This window comes from Emiliania huxleyi (assembly GCF_000372725.1).
Source record: "Emiliania huxleyi CCMP1516 unplaced genomic scaffold EMIHUscaffold_714, whole genome shotgun sequence".
Lineage (NCBI taxonomy): Eukaryota > Haptophyta > Isochrysidales > Noelaerhabdaceae > Emiliania > Emiliania huxleyi.
Genome location: NW_005196646.1, coordinates 2,173 through 18,036, shown reverse-complemented (window position 1 = coordinate 18,036; position 15,864 = coordinate 2,173). Strand labels below are relative to the sequence as shown.

The 15,864-nt window shown below is 64.6% G+C and overlaps 3 protein-coding genes across 3 annotated transcripts; 2 read left to right on the top strand and 1 right to left on the bottom strand.

Annotated features, from left to right (window-relative positions):
• Positions 1-4,666: 4,666 nt before the first annotated feature.
• EMIHUDRAFT_120810 (hypothetical protein) lies at positions 4,667-5,879 on the top strand (the record flags this gene model as incomplete). The annotated part of the gene is made up of 4 exons (XM_005761286.1): positions 4,667-4,711; positions 5,115-5,258; positions 5,330-5,386; positions 5,598-5,879. 4 exons carry the CDS (start codon positions 4,667-4,669, stop codon positions 5,877-5,879), a joined length of 528 nt encoding a protein of 175 aa, XP_005761343.1.
• A 616-nt stretch (positions 5,880-6,495) lies between these two features.
• Positions 6,496-13,535, bottom strand: EMIHUDRAFT_120809 (hypothetical protein; the record flags this gene model as incomplete). Its single annotated transcript, XM_005761285.1, has 11 exons — positions 6,496-6,708; positions 6,786-11,104; positions 11,509-11,760; positions 11,842-11,896; positions 12,093-12,124; positions 12,199-12,393; positions 12,465-12,506; positions 12,620-12,867; positions 13,011-13,135; positions 13,205-13,273; positions 13,464-13,535. The coding sequence occupies 11 exons, from the start codon at positions 13,533-13,535 to the stop codon at positions 6,496-6,498; spliced, it is 5,622 nt and encodes a 1,873-aa protein (XP_005761342.1).
• A 525-nt stretch (positions 13,536-14,060) lies between these two features.
• On the top strand, positions 14,061-15,572 carry EMIHUDRAFT_248881 (hypothetical protein; the record flags this gene model as incomplete). The annotated part of the gene is made up of 1 exon (XM_005761284.1): positions 14,061-15,572. The coding sequence occupies one exon, from the start codon at positions 14,061-14,063 to the stop codon at positions 15,570-15,572; it is 1,512 nt and encodes a 503-aa protein (XP_005761341.1).
• Positions 15,573-15,864: the final 292 nt, after the last annotated feature.

Here is a 15,864-nt window from a genome sequence, read left to right as displayed (position 1 = left end):
CGCCGCCTCCCTCCGCGCATGCCTCGCGCGCGGCACGCAGCGCCGACGCCAGCCGCGCCGGAGGCCCGCCGCCTAGCGCCTCGGCGGCCGCCGCCGCCGCCTCTGCGCTCGCCGCCCCAATCTCGCGGCCGAGATCGCTCTCGTCGTGTCCGGGCAGCGCTTGGCGCAGCGCCGCCTGCGCGAGGGCCGCCCGGAGCGACTTGTCGCCCAACCCGGTCCGCTGCTTCCCCGCGATCATCCGCAGGAGCAGCTGCGCCTCGCCGAGCGACAGCCGTGAGAGAAGCTCGGAGAGCAGCTCCGTCTTCCTCGCCTGTTCACAGCTGCAGGTGTGAAGAGACGCTGTTCACAGCGCGCCGAGCAGCTCCGTCTTCCTCGCCTGTTCACAGCTGCAGGTGTGAAGAGACGCTGTTCACAGCGCGCCGAGCAGCTCCGTCTTCCTCGCCTGTTCACAGCTGCAGGTGTGAAGAGACGCTGTTCACAGCGCGCCGAGCAGCTCCGTCTTCCTCGCCTGTGAGCCGGTGCAGGTGTGAAGAGACGCTGTTCACAGCGCGTTGAGCAGCTCCGTCTTCCTCGCCTGTGAGCCGGTGCAGGTGTGAAGAGACGCTGTTCACAGCGCGTTGAGCAGCTCCGTCTTCCTTGCCTGTGAGCCGGCGCCCGCCGCCTCCTGCACCACCCTCAGCGTGCGCAGCACCTCGGAGACGTCGACAGCGCCGCTCGCGGGCGGCGCCTCCCACCGCGTGTCCGACCCGCGCGCCTCGGCCAGCGCCTCGGCGGCGAGCGTACCTAGCGGAGACGGAGCAGCGCCGCCTCGCGCGGGCCACCAGCGAGCGAGTATACACGGTCGCTTTGGCGTGACACGTCGCCGATTGGTGGAGCCAAGGGTGGGGTGGGGTGAGCGGCCCGTGCCACCTCCCCGTTGCATCTAGACCCGCGCACCGATGTCGCCGAGCTCCTTGAGCCGAGCGGCGAGCGCTTCTGGCCGCGCGCCGCCGCCGTACTGCGCGCTGCCGCCGTGCTCCTCCGGCGCGGTGTCGGGCCGATGTCGCGCCGCGGCGTGGGCGATGGCGTCGAGGAGGAGCGCCTTGCCGAGCCCGAGCTTGACGGGCCGGCCGCCCGGCGCGAGTTGCAGCGTCGTCAGCGCGACGCACGCCAGCAGCTGCTCCTCTCCTCCCCAAGCCTCATCAAGCAGCCGTCGCATCAGAGCCTCCTTGCCGAGCCGTGCGGGCTCCGCTTCGACGGCGGCGAGACTGCGCGCCAGCGAGGCGTACGCAAACGGCGGCGGCGGCGGCAGCGTGCCCTGCCGGTGTTGACGGCCAGGAGAGGGAGGCGGAGGAGCAGGAGGCGATTCGGGCGGAGGCAGCGGCACCGCGACCGACGCGGCCACGGCTGAGCGGCACGCGCGCGAGGCGACGCGGAGGGGCGGACGCGAGCGCGAGGCGCCGGCGGCGAGGAGGGGCGAGAGCAGGCGGAGCGTGATAGAGGACTGGACGCGCATGCGCATGTCGCGAAAGAAAACCGCGCGCGGAAACAACAAAACAACTTCGCACCAGACAAGCAATCCCACGACAGCGAGTGTGGGGACTACATGATCCGTACGTGAAGGGTGGTGGGCCCGTCCGCAGAAGAGGCGGCGCGGGCACCAATGATGCAGGTGGGGACCCTGTCATGCTCGTCCTGTTTGTTTTGTACATGTATCCACTCACCTCGCTCGGCGCGAGCGGGGTTGAAATTTGGCCTTTCCGAGGTGCGGGCAACCCAGAGGGAAACCAGAGGGTCCCCAGCACTTTGCGTTTCCGGAAGTTTCCAGGGAAACCAGAGGGTGTTTGGTGCTCCATTCTGTTTCTCTCGAGTTTCCCTCGGGAAACTCGCGAGTTTCCCTGAGTCTGAGAGCTGGTCTGGGGCAAAATCTGGGGCAAAATTGAGGAAATCGGCACGATACCCAGGTATTTTCCAGGTATACCGGGGTTTTCCAGGTATACCCGCAAAATACCCGGTGTTTTGCCGATTTTGGCCCCAAAACAGCCTCAGACACGGCTCAGACCAAAATGACGAATTCCACGGAGTTTCCCCGGGGTTTCCCGAGGAAACTAGAGGGTGTTGTAGGGAAACGAGCAGGAAACACGGAAAGGAAACCAGGTAGGGTGCGAGAGGAAACCCTCGGAAAGGCCAAGTTGAAATCGGGTTTCTTTCTCCCCCTTGGACGGCGGGCGCAGATTCTTAAAAATCTGTTCACTCGTCACCAACGGACAATGAACAATGCGCATCGGCCCAGCCCTGCTCGCCGGGCTTGCCGAGGGCGACCCGGCCTCGCTGCGCGCCCTATTCTCCGGGCGTCGGACGCGCGGCAGCAGACTCACGGCCCAGCTCGACGCGCGGCTTGACACCGAGAGGCAGGACACGCTGCTGACCTGGGCCGCTCGTCACGGGCAGGCCGAGGCGGTGCGGCTGCTGCTTCAAGGCGGCGCGAGCGTTGGGGCGGCCGACGGCGACGGCGCCACCGCCCTCTTCCTCGCGTGCGAGGGGGCCTACCCCGAGTGCGCGCGGCTGCTCCTCGAGGCGAGCGCGGCGGTCAACCAAGCCGATGCTGAAGGCTGCACGCCGCTTTACATTGCGTGCCAAGAGGGCCACCTCGAGTGCGTCTGGCTGCTCCTCAAGTTTAACGCGGCGGTCAGTAATGCCGCGGAGGAGGACGGCTGCGCGCCGATGCACATCACGAGCCACAGGGGCCACCTCGAGATATCTCGGCTGCTTCTCGAGGCTGGTGCGGCCGTCAGCCAAGCCACGGAAGGCGGCTTCTCGCCGCTGTGCATCGCATGCCAGGAGGGCCACGTCGGGATCGCCCGGCTGCTTCTTAAAGCCAGTGCAGCGGTCAACCACGCCAAGCAGGATGGCGCCACGCCGCTGTACATGGCTTGCCAGAAGGGCCACGTCGCGTGCGCCCGGCTGCTCCTCGAGGCTGGCGCGGCGGTCGGCCAAGCAACTATCGACGGCTGCACGCCGCTGGTCATCACGTGCCACAGGGGCCACCTCGACGTCGCCAGGCTGCTCCTCAAGGCTGGCGCGGCGGTCAACCAAGCCAAGGACGGTGGCGCCACGCCTCTGTTCATCGCGTGCCAGGAGGACCAGCTCGAGTGCGCCCGGCTGCTTCTCAAGGCCGGCGCGGCGGTCAATCAAGCCAAGCAGAATGGCGCCACGCCGTTGTTCATCGCATGCCAGGAGGGCCGCCTCGAGTGCGCCCGGCTGCTTCTCGAGGCCGGCGCAGCGATGAACCAAGCCCGCAACGACGGCTCCACGCCGCTGTGCATCGCGTGCCAGGAGGGTCACATCGAGTGCGCCAAGCTCCTCTCCTCCTACGGCGCCTCCCGCGCCGCTACGCCCTTCTGCGAGGCGGCGGCGCTCTTCCCCGTGGCGGCTTGCGCGCGGGCGGCGCTCCTCGCCCGCTCGCTCTGCGAGATCCACGAGCGGCACCAGCTCAACTACTACTACTATCGCAGCGGTCAACTTCAGCGCTCGCGTCTTGGGCTTCGCCGTCACAGGCGAGACGGTATAGGGAGCAGTCCACCTCGCTGGGCACTGTCGTTGGATAGCCCCTGTCTCTCCATTGCATCTTGACTGATCTAGTCCGTGTGTGACCTCCTCCCTCCACCTTTGCCCCCCCCCCCTCCCGATCTGCTCCCTCCTCCACTCCCTCCCCTTCTCGTCTCCGCCGTTCGGCGATGACGGCCTTGGTTCCGCCGTTCGGCGATGACGGCCTTGGTGCTTGAAGCACTTGGACTGCCACCAGTGATTTCTCTTTTTGTGTTTTGAAAATTTCGTCTCGCTTTCCCTTTCGCCTGTCCGGCACCAACTTGATTCGTAGCGATCGGCGTCGCTCACACGTGCTCACGGCCGGGCCGCGGCCGGGACGGGGAGGGAGGGGGGTCGATCCGTAAGTCCGTAAATTTGTAACCAAAACGCCACCAGGAGTCCCCCACCACACCCATCCACCAGGCAGAATGGCAGATAGAGACACAGCACTCGCGACACGCTGAGAAGCCGGAGGCTGGCCTCTCCAACGCTCGCGCAACGCTGTGCTCTGCACGCGCAGCAGAGGCAAGCAGCTCTGGGGTCCGGGCGGCCCAGGCTCACAGTGGGAGGGTCAACGACCGCAAAGCTCCGTATGTGTTTCTTAACAATCACTATATTCGTGCTTGCCGAGCTGCGCCTCTGCGACTATCAACCCCTCACGCGTGTGCATAATCCCCTCCATCTTGTTGTGCAGCGCCTTGACCTCTCCGCCTAGCTCTCCGCCTCGCTGCGGCATCAGCGCGCCTCGCCTCTGCCTCCATCGAAATCTGCAGCGCGTCGAGCTGCTCGCGCAGCTCAGCCTGCATCTGGGCACGCATCTCGCCGATACGCCACTCGCACTCAGTTCGAGCTGCGTGTTTTACCTCGTCGGCCATCCGCTCGGCCGCTTTGATGTCGCGTTTAGCAGCCTGCTGCGCTGTCCTCAGGTTGTCGCTGTCGGAGCGCCTCAGCTCTTGTGCCGCAGCAAGCTCATCCCGCGCCGACGCGAGCGCCCTCTTCACAGCGCTCGCAGAGCGCTGCTCAGAAGCTCCTTAACCGTGACCGCAACTTCTCTTCCAACTCCTGCCGAAGCAGCATCTCAGCACTCGCGGCTGCATGGATGTCCGAGCCCCTTAGCGTGGTTTGCGTGTCTGTGCTGACGAGAGTGCGGGAGAAGCTGCCCTTGTGCTGCACAGAGATTACGCCAGCGGTAGCAGTGCTGCTTGGGGACACAACAACATTGCTCGTGGCTGAGCTGGCATAAGCCGCCGCACGCCACCAGCCTCTGCGGCTGCAGCGGTGCTTCGGATCGCGTCGAGCACCGCGCCTGTATCGTGCAAGAGCACAGCCTCGAACGTACTGAGGTCGGCTATCCCGAGTTCGTTGAGCAGACCCTCCAGCACAATGCTGAGATCGTCTGTGCGGCTGGTTCGGCGGGGCCGCGCCCGAGGGGGTGCCCAAGTTCGACTACGCCACCTCGGGCGTGGCGTGCTGCGAGGCGGAGAGCGTGACCCGCCGCCGGCGACCCAGTGCCGAGTAGTGCTGATTCGTGCTAATTAATCTGCGAGGTCGAGATCGACGCGCTGTCTGGCGAGACGTGCATCTTGCGCGCCGACCTGCTGATGGACCAGGGGACCCCCCTCAACCCTGAGATCGACCTCGGGCAGGTCGAGGGGGGCTTCGTCATGGCGCTCGGCCTCTTCTTCTCTGAGGTCGTCTCCGCCCGCCGAGCGATCCCTCTCCATTCCCTTTCACTAACCGGCGTCGCTCTTTCTTCCCCGAGGTCGTCTCCCACTCGCCGAGCGGCGCGCCGACGACGCTCGGCACGTGGGAGTACAAGGTGCGCCTCCGAGACACCTCCGAGACACCTCCGAGACACCTCCGAGACACCTCCGAGACACCTCCGAGACACCTCCGAGACACCTCCGAGACACCTCCGAGACACCTCCGAGACACCTCCGAGACACCTCCGAGACACCTCCGAGACACCTCCGAGACGCCTCCGAGACGCCTCCGAGACGCTCCCCTACGCCCGGCACGGGGGAGCACAGGTGCCGGCTGTGCACGACATCCCCCTCGAGCTCAACGTCTCCTTCCTGCCGCGCGCGCCCAACCCGGCCCCGGGCGCGACGCTGCACTCCAAGGCGTCTGCGGAGCCGCCGATGGCGCTCGCCGCCGCCGCCTTCCTCGCCGCACGCGCCGCGATCCTCGCGGCGCGCGCCGACGCGGGAGACGCGTCCAAGCAGCCCCCGCTCCACGTCGATGCGCCGCTGACTCCGGCGGCCGTCCAGGCGGCGTGCCTCGTCGACACGTCGCAGTTCGTCCTCCGGTAGAGTCGCGGGGCAAATCTCGCGGAATCTCGCAGCTTCGTCGACGCGCCGCAGTTGCCCTCCGGACGCGCGGGCGCCGGGGAGGGGGTGCGTGTGCCAGCAGGGCGGCGCACGGAAGGAGGGGGGGGGGGGGGTAGCGCGGGGCAGGGGCGGGGGGGGAGGCTGGACGTTTGAGAGATGGGCCAGGTCTGGCTGCTGATAGCACACCTATGGAGACGCCTGTGTGTATGTGCCTGTGTGTGTGCTTGCGTGTTTTGTGGGCGGCTTCCGCTTCGTCACGCTGCCGACACCGCGATCGCGGCGTTTCGAGTGTGAGCAGTGCGAGCGCCTTCGTCTCTTTATGTTACTTTGAAGGCAATTCATCGTGTTCATGCGAGCAGTACGGCTCTCTACTAAAGCCGTAGCTACTACATAATTGCAATTGTACATTTTATCTCTAGGACGACAAAGAACGACGCGGCTGCGCTCACAGTCGTACCAAAGATGCTAGCAGGCCTTGGCAACGTCCAACGAACGACTGCAGAGTGGGCAAAGTGGTGCCCAAATGCCGGGCAGGTCCGGACCAACCCTCAGACAGGAGGGAGCGCCCTCCTCCGTCGCTCCGTGTGGTGTGCTCTACCTACAGGCTCAAGCGGTCATGTTTGCTCCGGCTCATCAGACTCGCTCTGCCCTCCGCAAAAGTCGTAGAGGGCAGGCGCAGCTCTTTGGAGGAAGAAGTGAGCTGCCGCAGCGCCGAAGCCCGCGTCTGGTCGCCGACAGCGCGTGCGAGCAGCAGCAGGCTTGCGGGCCGATAGATGCCTTCTTTGAGCGGCACCGCAACCTCCGAGTAGACCTGAGCGAGACAGAGGTGGAGGTGAGTCGACGGCACTGTGCTACGCGCCGATTGATGCAGCGAGCGCGGGGACTCACCTTTCGCTGAAGCAGCTCGATGGGGGTCGCGCCATCCACGCAGTCGAAGAGGTCGTCGAACTTGACGCCGGCGTGGCTGCCCTCCATGTACTCAAACGGCTCGCTCTCGTGAACCAGAAGCAGGTGGACGCGCTTGGCCAGGGCGGCCTTCACGTCGCTCGAGAGCGCAGCTATCCGCTGGTCATTCTCCGTCCAGGTGCGCTTGTCGAGGTACAGCAGCATGTGGCTGCAGGCCGTGAGGTCGGCGACGGAGGTCGTCACTTCGAGCTCTATGTCGAGGTGCCGCAGCAGGCAAGACAGCTCCTGGGTGAGCTCGAGCGCGCCGGGGTTGTGTGGGCTGGCGTAGAGTCGAAACCTCTCTCCAGCGCGGAGCCTCTGCCAGGTGAAGCCAATGCCGGCTCGCGTGTACAGGCTCATCGAAGCCGCCTCGCCAGGCTCAGCAGCAATCTGCATCATCTCGATTGCGCGCTCGAGCACCTCCGGGGAGAGACTCGCTTTCCCGTCTGCGCGACCAAGCCCCTTCTGCGCCCAAGACGGGACAGATTGCAAGATGGGCGCCTTGGGCTGAACCAGCGGTGTCACGCACGCCTGCAAAGTGACGTTCATGAAAGCTGGAACACGAGTCCACAGCAGAGGCCGGGCTGTCAGTGCAGCAAAGATGTCGGCCGTGGTCGGGACCTCTGCGCCCCAGGCCGCCAAGTCGCCGTCGAGAGCCCACCTCGAAAGGTTCAGGCAAGCTGCGTCGATCGCTGCTCCGAGCACATCTTTGTCCATGTAGACGCTGCGCTCATCGTAGACGGTGATGATGATTTTTTGCAGAGTCATCGCCCGAAGCAGTTCGCGCACGGTGTTGGGGCGCGTGAGGTAGCCGTCCGACAAAAAGACGATGAGAATCTCCGACGCAGCAACCTCGGCTGCGCCTCGCCCGGACGCCAAGTCGTCCACGTCGAGAAAGATCTTCGTGTCCGGCAACAGATTTAGCAGCCGTTCCTTCATCACTCGGACAGCATCCTGTCCGGAAAGCCACGAATGGGAAAGAAACAGATGGTACTTGTTGCCGTTTGTGAGCGGCTCCAGCTGCACGGGCTGTCCCGTTGAGAGATATCTCAGCCACTGCTGTCTTGTCCGTTCGTGCTCGCGCTCCCGCCGACGGCGCCACTCTCGAACGGCGACCCAAACCACGACGACGGGGGTCAGGGCCGAAAGCAAGACGATCACGACGAGTACTCCGGAGCTCAACGGCAGCTCAGGAGGAGGTGATGGCGGCGGAGGCGGCGGAGGCGGCGGAGGAGGGGAGGAGTGCTGTGGCACCTCCGTCGATCCCCCGGAGAAGACGAGAGCGCCAACGTCTGGCAGCTGCAACGTCGAGGTTGCGGTAGAGTAGATGCCCACGATTGAGAACTCAAGCAACGAGCTCGGCAGAAGTACTGAGCTAAGTCGGCGCCCCGACTGAGAAGCTTCGGTGAGCAGCCGGTAGTTGAGCACCTTCAAGGTGCCGAGTCGATCTCCGCTGGCGTCGAAAACAAGAGGGCCGCTCAGCCCCGTCACGGTGTCAGCCGCCAGCATCGTCGCGTACAGCGCATCTGCGTCTCCTGGCCGTGAGCCGTTGCGGATCGCAGCATCGGCAGACACTGCGAGCTTGAGCACTGCATCCACGTACAATGCCGTGTAATCGGGAAGCGTCCAGGCGTCGTCGTCGTGGTCGCAGAAGGGTCGGGAGTGCGGGCTCATGTTGGTGCAGCCTCGACTGCTCGACACCTCACCCCACAGCGCCTGATAATTTAGGCTGAGGTCGGAGGCGCTGCTTACGCCGGATGACTCGATGACTCCGAGAACCCCTTCCGAGCCATGCACAGCGGACGAGTTCACCGACCCATCTTCATTGTAGAGGGCCAACTCAGTCGGATACGCGTTGAGCCAACCGTAGCCCAGCCCCCAAAGCCGACGTTCGTCGTAGGCGGCAGCGAACACAGCCCGCTGCGCATCCGGGTAGGCGACAAGGAGGATGATTTGCGAAGAACAGTCTTCGAGCTGGTCGAGCAGGTCGCTCCCTGTCAACTTGCCGCCGTCAAAAGCTGCCTTGGAAAATTCCGCCGTGCCATTGTTTACGATTTTCCCACCCGAGCTCTCAAAGGCTGAGGTGAAAGACTGCATGACCCCGCGTCCCCATAGACTGTCGTCATGGAGCACGCAAATGGCTTGCCATCTCAGCCGCTCTGCGAGTGCGGCAAGGGCAGACGTGACGTGCTTGTCGTTGCTCGAGAGGCGCAACAGGTTCGGGTATGCGCCCACGTTCGCCAAGATCGGAGCCGTCGACGACGGCGAGAGCACGACGGTAGAGATGTCGGGTCCAGCGCGCCACTCGGTGGCTGTCACAGCGGCCACGTTATCCGAACAGAACGGGCCGATGGTGGCGACCACTCCATTCAAGTCGGAATCCAGCTGCTCGAACTGGCTTCGAATGGCCTCAGTCTCGGAACAGCCTTCCCATATCTGAACCATAGAGTAGAAGAGCCTGTGATCCGGAAGTAAGTCGTCGAGGAAGCCGTCCTTCTTGTCATTGATGCGGTCAATGATGTGCATCACATGCTGGCATTGCTCGTATAGGAAGAACCTTGGCGATTTATTACAAAAGACTCCGACGCGCAGCGTATCGCCCACGAGCTGTGGCGGCTTGCTGTTGTCGGGCGTTGGCCTCGTCAGCGCCTGACCGTTGCCGGCAAAGCTCTGCTCCCAGTTGTCGGCCGGCTGCCAGGTGCCCAGCTTGACCCACGCGCCGGATGCGTTCGCGTTCATTACGTCGTAAAGGACGCCATCCGCGCGGTCGCCGAGGGTGGCCGGCTCGGACGAGAAGGAGATGTTGCCCGTCACGCCCTCGAACTGGACGGAGAGAAGGGCCGCCATCAGCGCGTCGCCGTCAACATGCTGAACGTGCGGGTCGTCCACCAGCGCTTGGACTGCGTGCGCCACAGCGTACACAGCGTCGTAAGCTCTCGGGGCGTAGGCGCTCTCGGGAAACTGATTGTTGGCACCGAAGCAGCGTGGCGCCATGGTATCCTCATCGGTATCAACTGACCAGAGTTTGTGCCCCTCGTCGTCCTCTGCCGGGTCGCAATTTGTCCCGTCGCCGAGCGTGGATGGCCGCGCGCGCTTGCGGGAGGCGTAGCCGTCGTACGCCACGCTTGGCACGATTGAGTTTGTGATCGCGAGCATTCCGCGGAAATCGTCCACGGGTAGGCCACGGCCGGCCAGCGAGCCCAGCCCTTCGAATAGACCGATCAAGCCAACCCAGGTGAATTCAGGGCCGACGAGCCGTGCACCGAGGGCTTGCTCCAAAAGGCGATCTGCATCTTCTGGCTGAGCAATGGTGACGAAGACGGTCGCACGCGAGGCGCGCAGAGCAGCGAGGGGCTCGCCGAGGTTGCTCTGACCGTTTTCGAAGCTGACAGACTCAATGAGGGTGACTCCTTGAGCAGATGCGGCCGCCTCAAAGGCCGCCATGCTGGCGGTGCAATATGCGTCCGTGCACGCAATGGTGGCCACGCGCTTGACGCCGAGGAGGTTTCGAGTGGCCTCAGCCAAACCCATAGCCATGAGGGAACCAGAGGTGGAAACCCGCGCGAAAAAGGGAAAGTCGTCGCCGCTCAGTTCTGAGCTCGTGGACGCATGTGAGACTTGCGGCGTGTCCGCCAGCGCCGCCAGCCTCGCAGCGGAGATCGACGCGCTCGAGCAGAATGCACCGATAAGCGCGTGAACGCCCGCCCCACCAAAGGCGCGACGGAGCAGCTCGTACGCCGCGTCGAAGCTGAACTCCGCGTCGCAGCGCGAGTCGCGGTGCGCGAGCAAAAGCTTCGTGTTTGGAAGCAGGTCGTCCGCCACGCCGTCAGTTTTGTTGTTTATCTCCTCGATTGCCATGAGCACGGACGTCAGGTCCTCTGCCCGACCCAGGTGCATCAACTCGCCGCTTGGCAGCTGCCGCGGCAAGAGGGCGCCGATGCGAAAAACAGAAAAGGGTGGCATCGGCGGCGGCGGTGGCGAATACTCCGGCTTGCAATTAATCCAATCACCGCCGTACAAGCCAGTGTTGATGCCTGAATCAGGGTCAGGGTCGGTGCACGGCAGCGACTCGACGACGCACCACGGTGGGTACGGTCCGTCGCACGCGACCGGCGGGCAACCGAACTGCGTCTCGCTGCAAGCCTGGCCGCTGTCTGGATACGTCCAATTCAAAGCACAGACGCACGGCTCAGTCACCGCCGGTGCCGCCGGTGCCGCCGGCACGAGGGCGAGAACGGCGAACATAGACCGCAGAATCTCACCTGCTGCACGACAGACCCGCCGCATTGTCGTTGATTTTTTTCAACATGACGCCAAACACACGATTGCACGCACCGCACCGCACCCCGCATGAAATTCATTCTTTTTGCCATACTAAAATTCTTGACCGCGCAAGATATAAAGGGTGGCTAAGGGCTCTGCCCGCAAGGCGCCGCGTCGCAGACGCGGTACCATTGACAAATCTGCGATATACCCCCACACGAACAAATAGCAAAATCCGAATACCGTGCGCGAACTGCGTGATCTGGGCCGGGCAAGCCTTCGCTGGTGCCAAGACATCGTAAAATTGAAGCCGCGACGTCCGCCAAATCCGTGCTTTCCTGAGCAACTGAGGGAAAGCCGCTGATCGAGCCCAGCGTGCCCGCGGCCGCCTCCCGCGCAGCACCGCCGCTGAGGACGACACGCTGCGGAATCGGATCGAGCCCATGGAGGAGAAGGGTGCAGTCGGCGAATCGGAGCGGTGCAAACGGCTGTGTTTCAAGGCGCACAATCTCTTGCGCGAGGGCGTAGTACTCGTCGTAATCGAGGCCGAGCCCTGCCACCTCCTGGTTCGTCATGTACTTCATGAGCGATTTGGCCTGCGCCACCGCGTTCGCGTGGTGCGGAATCATCTGCTTGGCGAACGAGACCAGAGGGCCTACGAAAGCGAGAAGGAGACGAGGCCTTCCCCTCCGACCTTCCTCATCCCGGGCTGTGGCAGCAAGTGCGGGGGATATACCGTCGTTCGCTTCGATCTGGGTCGCCATCTCGTGGTGCATCTGGCAATCGGCGGCCTACACACGGACAGTCAAGCTGCCTCTGGAAGGCACCGACATGTACCTTTTGCGCAAATGGTCAAATCAAGCTTTTGTAACGCGAGCTGTGCCACAGTGAAATGTGTCCGAGGAGGCCACCGGCCAAAACCGCATGTCTTGAACACACGGACAGTCAAGTGAGGCCACGTATGCACCGCGACGATCGGGCGAACACCTCGAGGCACTGCGAGAACGACGTTTGGGCGCCTATTCACAGCAGCGTGCACGCCTGAAAGCGCCGCCGGTGGCGACGCGGCTGCACTCGTCGGCCGCGGCGTCACCGGCGCCGCAGAGGAACTTCTTGCCCGTGCACGAGCCGTGGTCGTTCGAGTAGGGCTCCGAGTCCCACGTGCCGCAGCCGAGGTCGAAGGAGCTCGGGAGAGTGATTTTCTCAAAGTTGACGTCGTAGAGTTGGTCGGTACAGCCCCCCATAGCGCCAGCGCACGCGTAGCCGTCAGCCGTCAGCGCAGGCTGAGCTGGGGGCGAGTACGTTAACGAGTCGCTCACGATGATGATCTCTCCGTTCATGTGGTTGTGGATGTGGCACAGAAGTAGAAGATCTTCTTGTAGCAAGCGCCGTCGAAGCACCCTGTGCGGGGCGGTTTGGGGGGGGGCGGGGGGCGGGGGGCGCGCGGGGGGGGGTGTTTGGGGGAGGGTGAAGGGGGGGGGGGGGGGCAAAACGGGGGCAGGGCCTTTTTGCACCGTTCGCCGGGACGAGGAGCTTCGCGTGGTAATTGACCTGACTCCAGTGGTCTCTCGAGTTGAAGAAGAGGGGCTCGTAGCTGTCCAGGCCGAAGTCGTTGGGGTCGGCGGAGTTCCAGGCCGGGGCGGTGTTGACGAAGTACTGCAGGTACTCCCGCCCCTCCACCTCAGGGCACTCGTTTCCCGAAAGGGGGGGGCACTGGGCGTGGGCGCCGCCAGCCTCGATGGCGAAACCGACCGGGTGGTACCTGCGGAAAGGCGGCGGGGAGAGGGTGGGTATCAGGAGCGATGTGGTGCTGTGTTGTGTGGGGGGGGGGGGGGTCGGCGGCTCAGACATCAGTTGGAGACATCATTCTGATAGAAGGTGTACTCGACGCTCTCCCTGAGGTACAGCTGCGGCGAGACGCCCTCGCAGCCCTGCACCTCGTACTGCCCGTACTGGCCGGCGAACGGATTCCACTGCATAATGATATCCGTCACGCCAGTCACGAGGAATTGGTAGCACGGGAGGTAGGCCTGGCGGCGCGGGGAGGTGGCGGGTGGGACGCGGATGATGGCGCCGCAAGCGCACAGTCAGCGGCGCACCTTGATTTGCGCCGCACTCAAAGTTCGCCCCTGACTGTGCGGCGGCTCCCTCGCCGCCTCCACCGTCGCCTACGCGTGACTGGATGGTGGTAGGCTCGGCGAGGGCGGGAGGGCGGCGAGGCGGCGAGGGCGGCGTCGGGCTCGGCGAGGGCGGGAGATGGGGGCACGGCTGGCGACAGCGGCACAGCAGGGTATTGCAGGGTTTGCGCGCCTGTGGCGTCGCGGCCGTCGCCGTGGCCACGGACGAGGCGAGAAGAACCGAGCGCATCTTCATGGCGTGCACTTGAAGGGTGTGGAGGCGTGTGCCGAAGGTGGATGGCACCGGATTCATTGAAAGTTGGCGGGCGAAAGGAACCGCTTCGCCACGCTGGTCGAAGGCTGGCTGCGTAAATTTCGAGCATTAGCCGTACGGCAGCTGCTATAGACTTGAGCTGGAGTGCGATGTGTGGTAGCCGTCTGTTCACAGCACAGCCGGACGGACGGGCGGGCGGGACGACGTCCCTGTTGATTGACGAGACGACAAACAAGCAAGCACAAGCAAGCCGACCCCTCCTACTTAGCTTTTATGCCGATGCTCCACCTCGCGGCCCTCCCTTCCTCCTCTGTGTCGTCTCCTCTCCCTGAGCCCCCTCCGGCGTACTCGAGTAGTCTCCGTCTCGTTCGTGTGTGGTCTGTGATCTCGCCGAGAGTGGCTTATGTTGAATTCTCCAAAAAAGCTCTTAGTGAAACGCAAGCGCATTGTCGAGCATTGAGCGAAGGCGACCTAGCACATTGCGCGCCTCTGCTGGGGGCGGCGGCAAAGCACGCCGCGCGCGAGCGCGCCTGCAGCTCACGCCCCTGCTCCATCGGGGCGGGGATGGCGTGCGCCCAGGACACTGTGCGCGGTGTCTGGTGGGACCAGCGCTGCCCCACCAACACTGACGCGCTGCAGGTTGCAACCGAGGCATTGCTCGACGCGGCAGACACCATGGCCAGCTCAGGCCTGGTCGAAGCTGGCTTCTCGCTGCTCGCGATGCCAGCGTGCCGCCTGCTCCAGCACCCGTCACACCGGGAGGCCATCGCACGCTACTTTGCGGAGCGTGGCATGAGCCTGCTGTTTGCGGCGGCCGTGATTGACGATCCAGGCGCGTCCTCCTCCTCGGATTTTGTGATGATTGGCGCGGACCGCTCGCTGCGACTGGACACGCGGAGGCGGCGCGGTGCGCTGAGCGACGCGCAAGCGCGCGGGGGGGGGCTGCCAGCCGAGGCTCCGGGCTCGTGCGCGCAGCTCTACCTCCAGCGCTTGGCGAGCCTCTCAGGCCTCGGCGGTTGGAATGACCCGCGCACGCACCTGCCGCCGCGACTCAACCGGACGCACATGGCGTCGAGCGCGCTTCCCTTTGGGCCGCCCCTCGAGGTCCACCCCAGCGAGTTCCGCTCGCACTTTGCCCTCGCCTGCATCCGCGGCGCGCCACTTGTGCTCTCCGTGCCGCCCCACCGTATGCAAGGAGACATGCTCAACATCGTGACAGACCCGCTCGCGCTGGCGGTACAGACGGCGAACGGCGGGGTTCGGCCGGAGCGCATTGATGTGCCCGCGCGGGCGCATGGCTCGCGCTTCGCTGTGCACGTGCGGCTGGAGGGCTGGGTGCGCCGCTCCACGGACGGAGTGTCGGCGGTGCTGCTGCTGATCAACCACGACGAGCGCCCGGCGACGGCCGAGATCCCGTGGCACGCGCTTCGAACGCGTCCGCTTGCGCAAGCGTCTATCTTTGATGAGGGCGGGACGAGCGACCTTCAGGCGGGCGCGTGGGCGCGTTTCGCCTTTTCTCGCCGGCGGAGGCCGCAACATGAGCTCTCGCATGCGACCGTGCCGCCCGGGGACTGCGTACTTCTCGTCGTGGGGCACGACGATGCGACCTCGCAGGTGGCGGGCGCGGACGGGGCGTCTCACCCAGAGAGGTTAGCGCCGGCGAGGAAGCCACGGCTTGCGGACGCACGGGACGGCCAGGGCGGCCGTGCAGTGCGCGCCCCTCAGCGATCGCACGCGCAGTTGGTCGCGTGCGCGGCGGCCGTGGCGCTTCTTCTTGTGATTCTCGTCGCGACTGGTCGCCGCGCGAGTAGCACGAGGCAGCGGAGGTCAACTCCACGGGTCAAGCGGCGGCGGGAGCAGCAGCGCTTCGGTCCCGACGTTGACCCAGATCTCCTCGACTATCCCGCGTTGCTGTGCGACGCTGCAGGCACGATGGCCTCCAGAAAAGGATACTCCTTCGCGTCCAGCTCTTCCCTTCGAACCAGCTGCCCAGACCGCGTTGGCGGACTTCAAGGACTCCAGAGCCCTCCGTCAGAGCGAGGAACGGCGTCGCACAACACCTCCCTCTTGATTTGATGCGGGGGCGCCGGGGGGGGGGCCAGCACCCCCTCTTTAGTCTTTTCGCTCTTGCTGCTGAGTGCTGTGGCCTGTGCCCTGACTGGCCCTGGAAGGGGCGTGGGGGGACCGTATGTACACGTACTGTGCACACCTGGCACACACGGTAAAAGCCGTCTGTACGGCTGTGGTGTAACCCTGAGGGGCTAGTTCCATTTCACTGTGGCACAGCTCGCGTTACAAAACCTTGATTTTGACCATTGCGCGAAAAAGGTACATCTCGGTGCCTTCCAGAAGCAGCTGCGACCCCGCC